The 14,524-nt window shown below is 44.0% G+C and overlaps 2 protein-coding genes across 2 annotated transcripts in view; both read right to left on the bottom strand.

Annotated features, from left to right (window-relative positions):
• Positions 1-644: 644 nt before the first annotated feature.
• LOC114480783 (mucin-2-like) overlaps positions 645-14,524 on the bottom strand; it is a 24,848-nt gene continuing 10,968 nt past the window's right edge. The window contains exon 12 of the mRNA XM_028475200.1: positions 645-721. The gene's annotated coding sequence lies outside the window, so the exon portion shown is untranslated. The remainder of the gene's footprint in view (positions 722-14,524) is intronic.
• On the bottom strand, positions 2,689-4,539 carry LOC114480784 (putative ferric-chelate reductase 1). Its single transcript, XM_028475201.1, has 5 exons — positions 4,399-4,539; positions 4,106-4,297; positions 3,910-4,005; positions 3,045-3,198; positions 2,689-2,951 (listed from the first exon to the last, which is right to left on the bottom strand). Exons 1-5 carry the CDS (start codon positions 4,537-4,539, stop codon positions 2,689-2,691), a joined length of 846 nt encoding a protein of 281 aa, XP_028331002.1.

Genomic DNA, 14,524 nt, shown 5'->3' with positions numbered 1-14,524 from the left:
AAAATAGGTCAAACTTCAATGCTACAGAATGTAAGGTGCAAGGTTGGTTTCAACCAGTGTTCTGTACAGCTTCAGTGCATCTGCTCACACAGAACGTCAGCCGAGAACTGCTCCGTCATCAAAGTTCCAAAATCTAAACTTTGTACATTCACAACAATAAAGCACGCATTTCATTTTTACACAGATAAAGAAAATAAAACTTAAAGTAAATATAGTATTAAGCAAAACAAGCATGTTATCATCTTCAAGGCTGACGTTAATACTTCAGCAACAAAAAGCTAAATCATTGTTTTCAACAGTTTAATAAATTTGGTCCAGCTAAGATTAAAAGTAACCAGATCATATCAGCAAAGATTAAATACACTCCTGAATCCTTCACTATATGTTCTTGATGATGTTATTGCCATCCTTAAAGATGATTAGGATTTCCTTCAAGTAAAAAGGTTTTTAAATATGGATGTTAAACAGTTAAACAGTTCATTCAGGAAAGGCTTTCATCAAAGGAAGGAAAAATTAATGACTGGAATTATTACCAGTCCAGATAAAGTTAGACCTCTGCTGATGAGACCAACAACCTCTCCCAGTTGATATCACAGTGTTTTTAAAAACTGATTCAGAGTTGTTTTGTAAAGCAGTCCTGAGATGAGGGAAGAGGTCCCACCATCAAACAATCCCCCTGCTTTGGTCTGTGCTGAGTGAAGGCGACATTAATCCAGCCAATGTAGCGTAAACATACATCAGGACCTTTAAGGGTATTTAGTATAAGTTAGGAGTAGATATGGTTGGTATTTTGTGGGTTTCTCACAGCATTGCCAGACCCAAAACTGCCAGAGTCACCAGCAGAGCTGCAGGGATGAAGGAACAGAAAGGTTAGCATTATACGCATTCAATCAAACTAGACACAGTTAGCAACTAGCATTGTAAATCATGCTTACTTTGCAGCAGTGAGTGATGGAGGGTGGGTGCGTAACTTGAGGTTGTTGTTGGGGTAGCTGTTGTGGAGTTGCTAGTGAGGGTATTGGTGACGGTGGTGTTAGCATTAGTAAAGTCGACCTGGTTGGTCTTGATGACTGTATTAGGGGTTCCCAGTGCACCAGAGGCTGGAAACACAAGCAGGACACAAAGAGAGGACTGAAATGTGGAATCTGTGAAAACTTGTCATGCTTGATGATGAAACAACTTTGTAAGTTTGTAACTCTGACGAGTCATGAAAAAACCATGCACGAGTTGTCCAGGGGGCATTTTGAATTATTTACAGATTTACTTCAATATGCAGTTTATTTGTTCAAACCAATAAGAAAAGCGTGCAGTGTATATAGCCAAATAAAGCCTGTATGTTAATCAGCTGTGAATTCCTTTCCTTTGAAACACAGAAGTTGCTCTGCAATAAAAGAAGCTGTATCCAAACACAACATTTACCGTTTTAAACATTTGATGCATGGAGGGATTTGTTTTTATTATTTAATAGCATGTTTTGCAAAAGAACAACAACAAAACACAATTTTCTCCGAAAATAAAGTTTTTTTGTGTTTCTCAGCTTGTGCGAGACCAATCTATTAGTTTAGCACATTTTATAAACAAAGATATCAATTGTGGGAAACTTACTTGCGTTGTAACTTCCAGTGTGGAGTCCCGATGCCAGGTTGTTAATTCTCGTTATTGATTCCGGCAAAACAACAACAAAGCTGCATTGGATTGTGTTTCCATCTACTCTGCCCTTCCCATCAGATATGTCCGACTGAGGAGGACAGGATATCAATGGGGACCATGTAGATTCACAGAAAGTTTTAAGCAAGGATATTGTGAACAATATTGAAGGGCTAAGTTAACCTATAGTTTTATGGTGTAATATTTGTAGAATATTTGTATACATTTGCTGTGGGCAATTAAGCAAGGCCCTTGACCCACATTTACATTCATTGGACAATCTTGCCAAAACTGCCTTATAAACCCTAGAACGACTAAAGGGGACTGGCCTAAACGTGTCCTTAACTTAAACTAGACACTGGATTAACTCAATGCATTATTGGAATGAAAGACAATAACATAATATAGTAGAACTCACCAATGTCACTGTCAGGTCGTCACCATCAAGTGTTGCGGTGATGAGCAAAACTGTACCGTTATCAGCCGCACAGATGTAGGTTGTGTCGTTGCCTCCCTGTGTTGGATCATCAGAAATGGTAAATGGTTCTGATCTATATTGTCTTTGTAGGACATGTTAAACAGATGTCACCAGTTAAGGTTATCAATCTTTTTTTTTTTTATTTGTATAGCGCCAAATCATAACCAATGGGATCTCAAGACACTTTACAGTAGAGCAGTCTTAAGGACGGACTCTTCATTTTATGGATACACACATATGCATATATACACATACATATGTATCCCACACCCAACATGAATGAACTTACCAGAGTGTTGTCAGTGGAGAATGTAACAGCGATGTAGCCGACTGACTCCCCTGAAAGCTCAATTGAAAAGTTTCGGCCAATCATTTGGTCAGCGGACAAAAAGAAACAACTCGAGCTTGTACTGGGGTCGCAGGTGGGTGGTTCAGATATACAAAATCGAGTTACTGAGCAGCCGTCCCGGTCTACACTTTCCTGGAAGAAACACAAGAGAGAAACGTCAGTTTGATGGTGGGATTGAGGGCGGTTATCTTTACGTAAAGTTTAAATATAACATTTATTTTCCATCACCCACCGTGAGAGGGGCTGCTGTGACGCTGGTCAGTGCCGTTGCTGCCACTACTGCCGGAGTTGTAGCAGCAACGGTAACATTACCTGCAACAGTTGGGGCAACTGTAACATTATCTGCAATAGTTGTGGCTTCTGTCGTAAACATTGTTGTTGGAGCCACTGTTGTTGAGGTGATTATGGAGTTGGAGTTCGAAAGGTCTACTATGTTGGTCTTTATTTTTGTGGTGGGGGTTCCCAGTTCACCAGAGCCTGAAAGCAAATCATGACTGATACGTTGAACTAAATTTCTTCTGGCTGAGGGTTCCACACATTAACAGTGGACCTTTGTATAGAATAACATACTTGTGTCGTAAGTTCCAGTTTGAAATCCTGTTGAATAGTTGTAACCACTTGTAGATCTTCTTTTTCTTCTTGAAGACTGTTGCTCCAAAGTGGCACAAAAACTGCACTGGATTGTATCGCCATCTATTCTGCCCTTCCCGTCAGACATTCCCGACTGAAAAGGATTGATGTCATACAGGACAATATAGGTTCAATAGTATTTAAAGGGCAAATGACACAATTTTTCATGTTGATGCTACGGCGCAGATTTCATACACACAACTAAAAGCGGTGTCACCATGTTTGCTGTGAACTCTGGGCTCTACTATCTGACCTATGTCTATAGACCTGAGAGACCTGCTGGGTTCATGCCTGATTAACATCTCACTGATGTATTCTGGACCAAACTCATTCACATACTTATACACCAGCAGCAGAACTTTAACATCTATTATGTAGTGTAAAGACCTCTTTGTTCTGCTTAAAACCCGAACTGCAATGTTCTGACCCAGCTTTCCGGCTTGTAAACTTCCCAAAATCGTAACAGAGTTTGAACCAAAATCAATGTTAGTGAGGTGCAGAGTGAAGCCATGGTGGTATATTATTGTTTTATCACAATTCTGTGTTGGTTTTATCCACACCATTAAATACTTGTCAACACATTAGGGTGGATTTGCAACTGTTTCGAGACCCCCATCTGCAAGAACACCTGAGTCACTTTTTTGATGTTCACCAGAGTACGAGGACATTCAGCCCTGAACAAATGAACCCTAGTAACAGTGGTTAAAGTGGACTGGTCTGAAAGCTCCCTCAGACTAAACTGAATCACTTGATCACCACAATGCTTTGTTTTAAAGAATGAGAATAAAAGGTTAGTAGTACTCACCTGTGTCTCCTTCAAGACTCCATTATTAAGTGTTGCAGTGATGAGCACCACTGTACTGCCATCAGCTGCACAGATGTAGGTTATGTCGTTGCCTCCCTGTGTTTGATTATTAGAAATGGTGAATGGGTCTGATCTATATTATCTTTGTGTTGAGTATTCAAAGGATGTTGGTTATGAGTTAAGACCCTGAGCTTACCAGAGTGTCATCAGTGGAAAGTGTTAAACCGATGTATCCGGTCGACTGCCCCGAAAGCTCAAATGCAAATTCTCCGCCAGTCTTTTGCTTAGCTGAGTAAAAAAAACAACTCGAGCTTGTACTGGGGTCGCAGGTGGACGGCTCAGCTGCACAGAGTCGGGTTACTGAGCAGCCATCCCTGTCTATACTTTCCTGCAAGAGAGATAATAAAGAATGAAGAATGGTTAAGTTTAATGGTGGGAATAAAGCTACACTGTTTTCTTTACCAAAAGTTTAAAAGTCACATTTCTCACCGTGAGAGGACCTGCTGTAATTCTGGTATCTGCAGTTGTTGCCACTACTGCTGGAGTTGGCGCTACTGTTTCACTATCGGTTATTGTTGGTGCTACTGTAGTAGTCCTGGTCTCAGTTGGTTCCACCGTTTCGTTTTCCATCAGTGTCGGTGCTACTGTCGTAGTCCTGGTCTCAGTCGGTGCCACTGTTTCACTATCTGTTAAAGTTGGTGCTACTGTCGTAGTCCCGGTCTCAGATGGTGTCACCATTTCATTTTCTGTTATTGTTGGTGCTACTGTTGTCGTCCTGGTCTCAGTCGGTGCCACTGTTTCACCATCTGGTATTGTTGGTGCTACTGTAGTAGTCTCGGTCTCAGTCGGTGCTACTGTTTCATTTCCTGTTATTGTTGGTGCTACTGTCGTAGTCCCGGTCTCAGTTGGTGCTACTGTTTCACTATCGGTTATTGTTGGTGCTACCGTGGTAGTCCCGGTCTCAGTTGGTGCTACTGTTTCATTTTCTGTTATTGTTAGTGCTACTGTTGTAGTCCCTGTCTCAGTTGGTGCTACTGTTTCACGACCTGTTATTGTTGGTGCTACTGTCATAGTTCCAGTCTCAGTCGGTGCTACTGTTATATTTTCTGTTATTGTTGGTGCTACCATTGTAGTCCTGGTCTCAGTCGGTGCTACTGTTTCACTGTCTGTTATTGTTGGTGCTACTGTCGTAGTCTCGGTCTCAGTTGGTGCTACTGTTTCACTATCGGTTATTGTTGGTGCTACCGTCGTAGACCCGGTCTCAGTCGGTGCTGCTGTTTCACTATCTGTTATTGTTGGTGCTACTGTGGTAGTTCCGGTCTCAGTTGGTGCCACCGTTTCGTTTTCCATCAGTGTTGGTGCTACTGTCGTAGTCCCGGTCTCAGTTGGTGCTACTGTTTCACTATCTGTTACTGTAGGTGCTACTGTCGTAGTCCCGGTCTCAGTCGGTGCCGCCGTTTCATTTTCTGTTATTGTTGGTGCTACTGTCGTAGTTCCAGTCTCAGTCGGTGCTACTGTTTCATTTTCTGTTATTGTTGGTGCTACCATTGTAGTCCTGGTCTCAGTCGGTGCTACTGTTTCACTGTCTGTTATTGTTGGTGCTACTGTCGTAGTCTCGGTCTCAGTTGGTGCTACTGTTTCACTATCGGTTATTGTTGGTGCTACCGTCGTAGACCCGGTCTCAGTCGGTGCTGCTGTTTCACTATCTGTTATTGTTGGTGCTACTGTGGTAGTTCCGGTCTCAGTTGGTGCCACCGTTTCGTTTTCCATCAGTGTTGGTGCTACTGTCGTAGTCCCGGTCTCAGTTGGTGCTACTGTTTCACTATCTGTTACTGTAGGTGCTACCGTTGTAGTCCCTGTCTCAGTTGGTGCTACTGTTGTAGTCCCTGTCTCAGTTGGTGCTACTGTTTCACGACCTGTTATTGTTGGTGCTACTGTTGTAGTCCCTGTCTCAGTTGGTGCTACTGTTTCACGAGCTGTTATTGTTGGTGCTACTGTCGTAGTTCCAGTCTCAGTCGGTGCTACTGTTTCATTTTCTGTTATTGTTGGTGCTACCATTGTAGTCCTGGTCTCAGTCGGTGCTACTGTTTCACTGTCTGTTATTGTTGGTGCTACTGTCGTAGTCTCGGTCTCAGTTGGTGCTACTGTTTCACTATCGGTTATTGTTGGTGCTACCGTCGTAGACCCGGTCTCAGTCGGTGCTGCTGTTTCACTATCTGTTATTGTTGGTGCTACCGTCGTAGACCCGGTCTCAGTCGGTGCTGCTGTTTCACTATCTGTTATTGTTGGTGCTACCGTCGTAGTCCCGGTCTCAGTCGGTGCTACTGTTTCACTATCTGTTACTGTAGGTGTTACAGTCGTAGTCCCGGTTTCAGTCGGTGCTACTGTTTCATTTTCTGTTATTGTTGGTGCTACTGTCGTAGTCCCGGTCTCAGTCGGTGCCACTGTTTCACTTTCGGTTATTGTTGGTGCTACTGTCGTAGTCCCGGTCTCAGTCGGTGCTACTGTTTCACTATCTGTTACCGTAGGTGCTACAGTCGTAGTCCTGGTCTCAGTCGATGCCACTGTTTCACCATCTGGTATTGTTGGTGCTACTGTCGTAGTCCCGGTCTCAGTCGGTGCCACTGTTTCACTATCGGTTATTGTTGGTGCTACTGTGGTAGTTCCGGTCTCAGTTGGTGCCACCGTTTCGTTTTCCATCAGTGTTGGTGCTACTGTCGTAGTCCCGGTCTCAGTTGGTGCTACTGTTTCACTATCTGTTACTGTAGGTGCTACTGTCGTAGTCCCGGTCTCAGTCGGTGCTACTGTTTCACTATCTGTTATTGTTGGTGCTACTGTTGTAGTCCTGGTCTCAGTCGGTGCTACTGTTTCATTTTCTGTTATTGTTGGTGCTACTGTTGTAGTCCCTGTCTCAGTTGGTGCTACTGTTTCACGACCTGTTATTGTTGGTGCTACTGTCGTAGTTCCAGTCTCAGTCGGTGCTACTGTTTCATTTTCTGTTATTGTTGGTGCTACCATTGTAGTCCTGGTCTCAGTCGGTGCTCCTGTTTCACTGTCTGTTATTGTTGGTGCTACTGTCGTAGTCTCGGTCTCAGTTGGTGCTACTGTTTCACTATCGGTTATTGTTGGTGCTACCGTCGTAGACCCGGTCTCAGTCGGTGCTGCTGTTTCACTATCTGTTATTGTTGGTGCTACTGTGGTAGTTCCGGTCTCAGTTGGTGCCACCGTTTCGTTTTCCATCAGTGTTGGTGCTACTGTCGTAGTCCCGGTCTCAGTTGGTGCTACTGTTTCACTATCTGTTACTGTAGGTGCTACTGTCGTAGTCCCGGTCTCAGTCGGTGCTACTGTTTCATTTTCTGTTATTGTTGGTGCTACCGTTGTAGTCCTGGTCTCAGTCGGTGCTACTGTTTCACTATCTGTTATTGTTGGTGCTACTGTTGTAGTCCTGGTCTCAGTCGGTGCTACTGTTTCACTATCTGTTATTGTTGGTGCTACTGTTGTAGTCCCTGTCTCAGTTGGTGCTACTGTTTCACGACCTGTTATTGTTGGTGCTACTGTCGTAGTTCCAGTCTCAGTCGGTGCTACTGTTTCATTTTCTGTTTTTGTTGGTGCTACTGTTGTAGTCCTGGTCTCAGTCGGTGCCACTGTTTCACCATCTGGTATTGTTGGTGCTACTGTCGTAGTCTCGGTCTCAGTTGGTGCTACTGTTTCACTATCGGTTATTGTTGGTGCTACCGTCGTAGACCCGGTCTCAGTCGGTGCTGTTGTTTCACTATCTGTTACTGTAGGTGCTACAGTCGTAGTCCTGGTTTCAGTCGATGCCACTGTTTCACCATCTGGTATTGTTGGTGCTACTGTCGTAGTCCCGGTCTCAGTCGGTGCCACTGTTTCACTATCGGTTATTGTTGGTGCTACTGTGGTAGTTCCGGTCTCAGTTGGTGCTACTGTTTCACTATCTGTTACTGTAGGTGCTACTGTCGTAGTCCCGGTCTCAGTCGGTGCTACTGTTTCACTATCTGTTATTGTTGGTGCTACTGTTGTAGTCCTGGTCTCAGTCGGTGCTACTGTTTCATTTTCTGTTATTGTTAGTGCTACTGTTGTAGTCCCTGTCTCAGTTGGTGCTACTGTTTCACGACCTGTTATTGTTGGTGCTACTGTCGTAGTTCCAGTCTCAGTCGGTGCTACTGTTATATTTTCTGTCATTGTTGGTGCTACCATTGTAGTCCTGGTCTCAGTCGGTGCTACTGTTTCACTGTCTGTTATTGTTGGTGCTACTGTCGTAGTCTCGGTCTCAGTTGGTGCCGCCGTTTCATTTTCTGTTATTGTTGGTGCTACTGTCGTAGTCCCGGTCTCAGTCGGTGCTACTGTTTCACTATCTGTTACTGTAGGTGCTACAGTCGTAGTTCCGGTTTCAGCCGGTGCTACTGTTTCACTATCTGTTACTGTAGGTGCTACAGTCGTAGTCCTGGTCTCAGTCGGTGCCACTGTTTCACTATCGGTTATTGTTGGTGCTACTGTGGTAGTTCTGGTCTCAGTTGGTGCCACCATTTCGTTTTCCATCAGTGTTGGTGCTACTGTCGTAGTCCCGGTCTCAGTTGGTGCTACTGTTTCACTATCTGTTACTGTAGGTGCTACCGTTGAAGTCCCTGTCTCAGTTGGTGCTACTGTTGTAGTCCCTGTCTCAGTTGGTGCTACTGTTTCACGACCTGTTATTGTTGGTGCTACTGTTGTAGTCCCTGTCTCAGTTGGTGCTACTGTTTTACGAGCTGTTATTGTTGGTGCTACTGTCGTAGTCTCGGTCTCAGTTGGTGCTACTGTTTCACTATCGGTTATTGTTGGTGCTACCGTCGTAGACCCGGTCTCAGTCGGTGCTGCTGTTTCACTATCTGTTATTGTTGGTGCTACCGTCGTAGTCCCGGTCTCAGTCGGTGCTACTGTTTCACTATCTGTTACTGTAGGTGTTACAGTCGTAGTCCCGGTTTCAGTCGGTGCTACTGTTTCATTTTCTGTTATTGTTGGTGCTACTGTCGTAGTCCCGGTCTCAGTCGGTGCCACTGTTTCACTATCGGTTATTGTTGGTGCTACTGTCGTAGTCTCGGTCTCAGTTGGTGCCGCCGTTTCATTTTCTGTTATTGTTGGTGCTACTGTCGTAGTCCCGGTCTCAGTCGGTGCTACTGTTTCACTATCTGTTACTGTAGGTGCTACAGTCGTAGTCCCGGTTTCAGCCGGTGCTACTGTTTCACTATCTGTTACTGTAGGTGCTACAGTCGTAGTCCTGGTCTCAGTCGGTGCCACTGTTTCACTATCGGTTATTGTTGGTGCTACTGTGGTAGTTCTGGTCTCAGTTGGTGCCACCGTTTCGTTTTCCATCAGTGTTGGTGCTACTGTCGTAGTCCCGGTCTCAGTTGGTGCTACTGTTTCACTATCTGTTACTGTAGGTGCTACCGTTGAAGTCCCTGTCTCAGTTGGTGCTACTGTTGTAGTCCCTGTCTCAGTTGGTGCTACTGTTTCACGACCTGTTATTGTTGGTGCTACTGTTGTAGTCCCTGTCTCAGTTGGTGCTACTGTTTCACGAGCTGTTATTGTTGGTGCTACTGTCGTAGTCTCGGTCTCAGTTGGTGCCGCCGTTTCATTTTCTGTTATTGTTGGTGCTACTGTCGTAGTCCCGGTCTCAGTCGGTGCTACTGTTTCACTATCTGTTACTGTAGGTGCTACAGTCGTAGTCCCGGTTTCAGCCGGTGCTACTGTTTCACTATCTGTTACTGTAGGTGCTACAGTCGTAGTCCTGGTCTCAGTCGGTGCCACTGTTTCACTATCGGTTATTGTTGGTGCTACTGTGGTAGTTCTGGTCTCAGTTGGTGCCACCGTTTCGTTTTCCATCAGTGTTGGTGCTACTGTCGTAGTCCCGGTCTCAGTTGGTGCTACTGTTTCACTATCTGTTACTGTAGGTGCTACCGTTGAAGTCCCTGTCTCAGTTGGTGCTACTGTTGTAGTCCCTGTCTCAGTTGGTGCTACTGTTTCACGACCTGTTATTGTTGGTGCTACTGTTGTAGTCCCTGTCTCAGTTGGTGCTACTGTTTCACGAGCTGTTATTGTTGGTGCTACTGTCGTAGTCTCGGTCTCAGTTGGTGCTACTGTTTCACTATCGGTTATTGTTGGTGCTACCGTCGTAGACCCGGTCTCAGTCGGTGCTGCTGTTTCACTATCTGTTATTGTTGGTGCTACCGTCGTAGTCCCGGTCTCAGTCGGTGCTACTGTTTCACTATCTGTTACTGTAGGTGTTACAGTCGTAGTCCCGGTTTCAGTCGGTGCTACTGTTTCATTTTCTGTTATTGTTGGTGCTACTGTCGTAGTCCCGGTCTCAGTCGGTGCCACTGTTTCACTATCGGTTATTGTTGGTGCTACTGTGGTAGTTCTGGTCTCAGTTGGTGCCACCGTTTCGTTTTCCATCAGTGTTGGTGCTACCGTCGTAGTCCCGGTCTCAGTCGGTCCTGCTGTTTCACTATCTGTTATTGTTGGTGCTACTGTTGTAGTCCCGGTCTCAGTCGGCGCTACTGTTTCATTTTCTGTTATTGTTGGTGCTACTGTTGTAGTCCCGGTCTCAGTTGGTGCTACTGTTTCATGACCTGTTATTGTTGATGCTACTGTTTCATGACCTGTTATTGTTGGTGCTACTGTCGTAGTCCTGGTCTCAGTCGGTGCCACTGTTTCACCATCTGGTATTGTTGGTGCTACTGTCGTAGTCTCGGTCTCAGTTGGTGCTACTGTTTCACTATCGGTTATTGTTGGTGCTACCGTCGTAGACCCGGTCTCAGTCGGTGCTGCTGTTTCACTATCTGTCATTGTTGGTGCTACCGTCGTAGTCCCGGTCTCAGTCGGTGCCGCCGTTTCATTTTCTGTTATTGTTGGTGCTACTGTCGTAGTCCCGGTCTCAGTCGGTGCTACTGTTTCACTATCTGTTACTGTAGGTGCTACAGTCGTAGTCCCGGTCTCAGTTGGTGCTACTGTTTCACTATCAGTTATTGTTGGTGCTACCGTCGTAGTCCCGGTCTCAGTCGGTGCTACTGTTTCACGACCTGTTATCGTTGGTGCTACTGTCGTAGTTCCAGTCTCAGTCGGTCCTGCTGTTTCACTATCTGTTATTGTTGGTGCTACTGTCGTAGTCCTGGTCTCAGTCGGCGCAACTGTTTCATTTTCTGTCATTGTTGGTGCTACCGTCGCAGTCTCGGTCTCAGTCGGTGCTACTGTTTCACTATCTGTTACTGTAGGTGCTACAGTCGTAGTCCCGGTCTCAGTTGGTGCTACTGTTTCACTATCAGTTATTGTTGGTGCTACCGTCGTAGTCCCGGTCTCAGTCGGTGCCGCCGTTTCATTTTCTGTTATTGTTGGTGCTACTGTCGTAGTCCCGGTCTCAGTCGGTGCTACTGTTTCACTATCTGTTACTGTAGGTGCTACAGTCGTAGTCCCGGTCTCAGTTGGTGCTACTGTTTCACTATCAGTTATTGTTGGTGCTACCGTCGTAGTCCCGGTCTCAGTCGGTGCTACTGTTTCACGACCTGTTATCGTTGGTGCTACTGTCGTAGTCCCGGTCTCAGTTGGTGCCACCATTTCATTTTCCGTCAATGTTGGTGCTACTGTCGTAGTCTCAGTTTCAGCTGGTGCTTTTGTTTCTTCCCCTGCCACAGTTGGTGTTGCAGTATTTTTGTTTTCCATTGTTGTTGTGTGATTTCCAGTAGACGGGGTTGCCGTTGTTACATTTACTGCCAATTGGATATACCACAACAGGTTATGTTGGTCACATGCATGTTTGTGGTTATGCTTATAAAACATGTATTACTAAAATACAGGTAATATCATTTACTGCAGGAGGATGGGATGTTGTTGTGATCTATTTGTGATTATGTGTATTTAATCATGTTGTGTAAAAATGTACCTTCATTATCTCGACCGGTGGTGCCAATGAAGGCTGACGACAACATCACATAAAAGACTGGAAGGATCAGTCGGTTGTCCATATCTAGAGAAAATTTGATTATACATTCCCCCTTTGTCCAACTACAACATTTTTCTCAGAATACTATGAAAAACAGCTATAGAGCATAATAATGCAATGATGAGAGATGCACATTTAAAAAATAATCACATTTTGTAAATAAGTGAAATAAAACACTATAAAGTGCCTCCTGAATAGATTTATTTTCATAGTTCACATCTACAGTATTTATTCTAATCAAGTACATTTCAATCATCATTATTATGAATATAATTTTTAACTAAAAATAATAATTACAAACCCTATATTTCTAAGGCTTTTATTTGTTAATTTTCCACACTCTTTCTCACTCGCACGCCTTGAATTAGAGGTTAGACCGGGCCCAAAAAATCCAGCCTGAACCGACCGGGGCCGGCGGGCATAAAGCCTGCCCTGACCCGAGCCTGACCTATGAACTGAAATTGTATGCCCGAGCCCAAAGCAAACCCGACGTAAATTATTTTAATGAACGTATTGCTGCTGGTAGATTAGTAGCGCGGTGCCTGGCGCAGCAAGTGTGGGCGCGGGCACACGCACCGCAGCCCGAAAGGTTTTGTAATGACGTAACTCGAGCCGTTATTACAGTTTTACAGGCTTTAATGGAGGTCGTAGTAATACGCCAAAAATATACAATCAAACACACAAAGAACCGTCTTACACCATCATACACTCACACTACCGTGGGAACAGAATTGTTCACCAGTCTTTTCCCTGCTTACGCCCGCCCTTTCCCCAGCCTCCCAGCCAATCAACCCTCAGAACACATGTAAACAAAGACACATATTGGCAGAAAAAGCTACACGTAACCATGATGCCTTCTCGGCCATGAGAATTCTCAGCATCAGTTAACCACTGAATACACAACAGTGGAACATAACCAGAACATAGAACCGTTACAGTATGCAGACCAGACCGGGCGACCCGTGCGTGGAGCGCAGACCTGTATTGGTTTATTTGAAAGGGGACAGTGCAATTTCATATAACCCATGAACAAACATGGTTTAAAAAAAAAGCCAGAATTAGCCAGGAGGCTATTTTTCATCTGACTGAAGCATACAATCATATTTGTTCCCTGTGTTCCAGCAGCAAGTGAGGAATGAGCAAAATCAGCAAATATTATTCAGTGAATGTGAACGCTGAGCAACTAAACGCAACACAACACCGTCAATATCCCGTCCCACTACTAGCAGAAATCACTTTAGAAATGATACCACAACAATATAACTAAATGTAAGGACTTTTTCAATGTTTTTTGTACATTGACTGAGTATTTCCCATACCATTCCAGGGTGTTCATGAGTAGTGGGATGCCTAATTCAGGGTTTTTATTTGTCATGAGAATGTCGTCCACATATAGAAGTATTTTATTTTTTATCCCTTCTATGGTTATGCCCTCCAAAGAGGTCTCCTCTCTAATAGTTTGTGCAAGTGGCTCGATGAATACATTTAGTAGTAGTGGGCTTAGGGGACAACCTTGTCTTCATCCTTTTTGTAGTTTGATTTGATTTGAAAGGCTGCTGTTAACTTTTATTCTGGCTGTTGAGGAGGAGTAGAGCGTTCTTATACATACTGAAGCCAAATTTTTCCATAACTTGAAACAGAAAATCCAAACCAACAAAATCAAATACATTTTCAGCATCAAGGCTGAGAAGGACTGCACTAGATGCTTTTTTTAAAAATTATTATTATGCTTAATCTCATTGCCAGTATTACTGCATACAGTTTATAATCAACATTTAATACACTTTTGGTCATGTTGTTGATGTAATGTGTTTGTTGATGATTTTAAATGATTTTACTCATGATTTTAAATGTTCTTATTGATTTTAAGCTGTTGAATGTTTTCTGTTGCACTTTTTGATCATGTAAAACACATTAAAGTTAAAGGAGTCCTTTATTAAGGGGAGCAAGTGCTCCTTCATACACTTGTACCACTCTGGGGGAAAGCCATCGCAACCTGGGGATGTATTATCACTAAGATGTGAAATTACACTTGTTATGGCAATTATTATATTCATCATCATATCATCAAATGTGTGTTCATGTGTACCATTTGTCATGTTTTAATACATGATGACTGCATTACTCTTTGCACTTTTGAACAGCTGAGTCATGTTAGATCAAACAGTACAGATCGTATTGTATCCACAGTGCAACTCACTGTGTCTGCTGAAGGCCAAACTCAAACTCACATGCAGATAAACACGCACACACACTATCAAGGACAGATAACAGTGGTGCCCAACCTTCCTCATAATATACACATCTTCATCATCCTCCAACATCTCCACTGTTGGGAGCATGTGACCCCCTCCTTTTCTTCCTTCAGGGTTGGGACTTCTTCTCATATCTGTATGAAGTTTAAGCTATTAAAACTGTTAGTCAGTCTTGCTTTTTCCTCTCCCCGGGAACTTTTGACCATCCTTGTTGTGGGCCGCCTTTCATTCCAACAGGATGGGACACTTCTTCTTTTGTACTCTTTTTCATTTAGTTTTATAATAAATCCTTTTTTATAAAATCATCACGCTTCGACTGGACTCCATCATTCAACCAGAGCAATAAATCATGTCTCCAAATGAGGTC

Source organism: Gouania willdenowi, chromosome 18 (assembly GCF_900634775.1).
Source record: "Gouania willdenowi chromosome 18, fGouWil2.1, whole genome shotgun sequence".
NCBI lineage: Eukaryota > Metazoa > Chordata > Actinopteri > Blenniiformes > Gobiesocidae > Gouania > Gouania willdenowi.
This window is presented reverse-complemented; position numbering and strand designations above follow the sequence as displayed.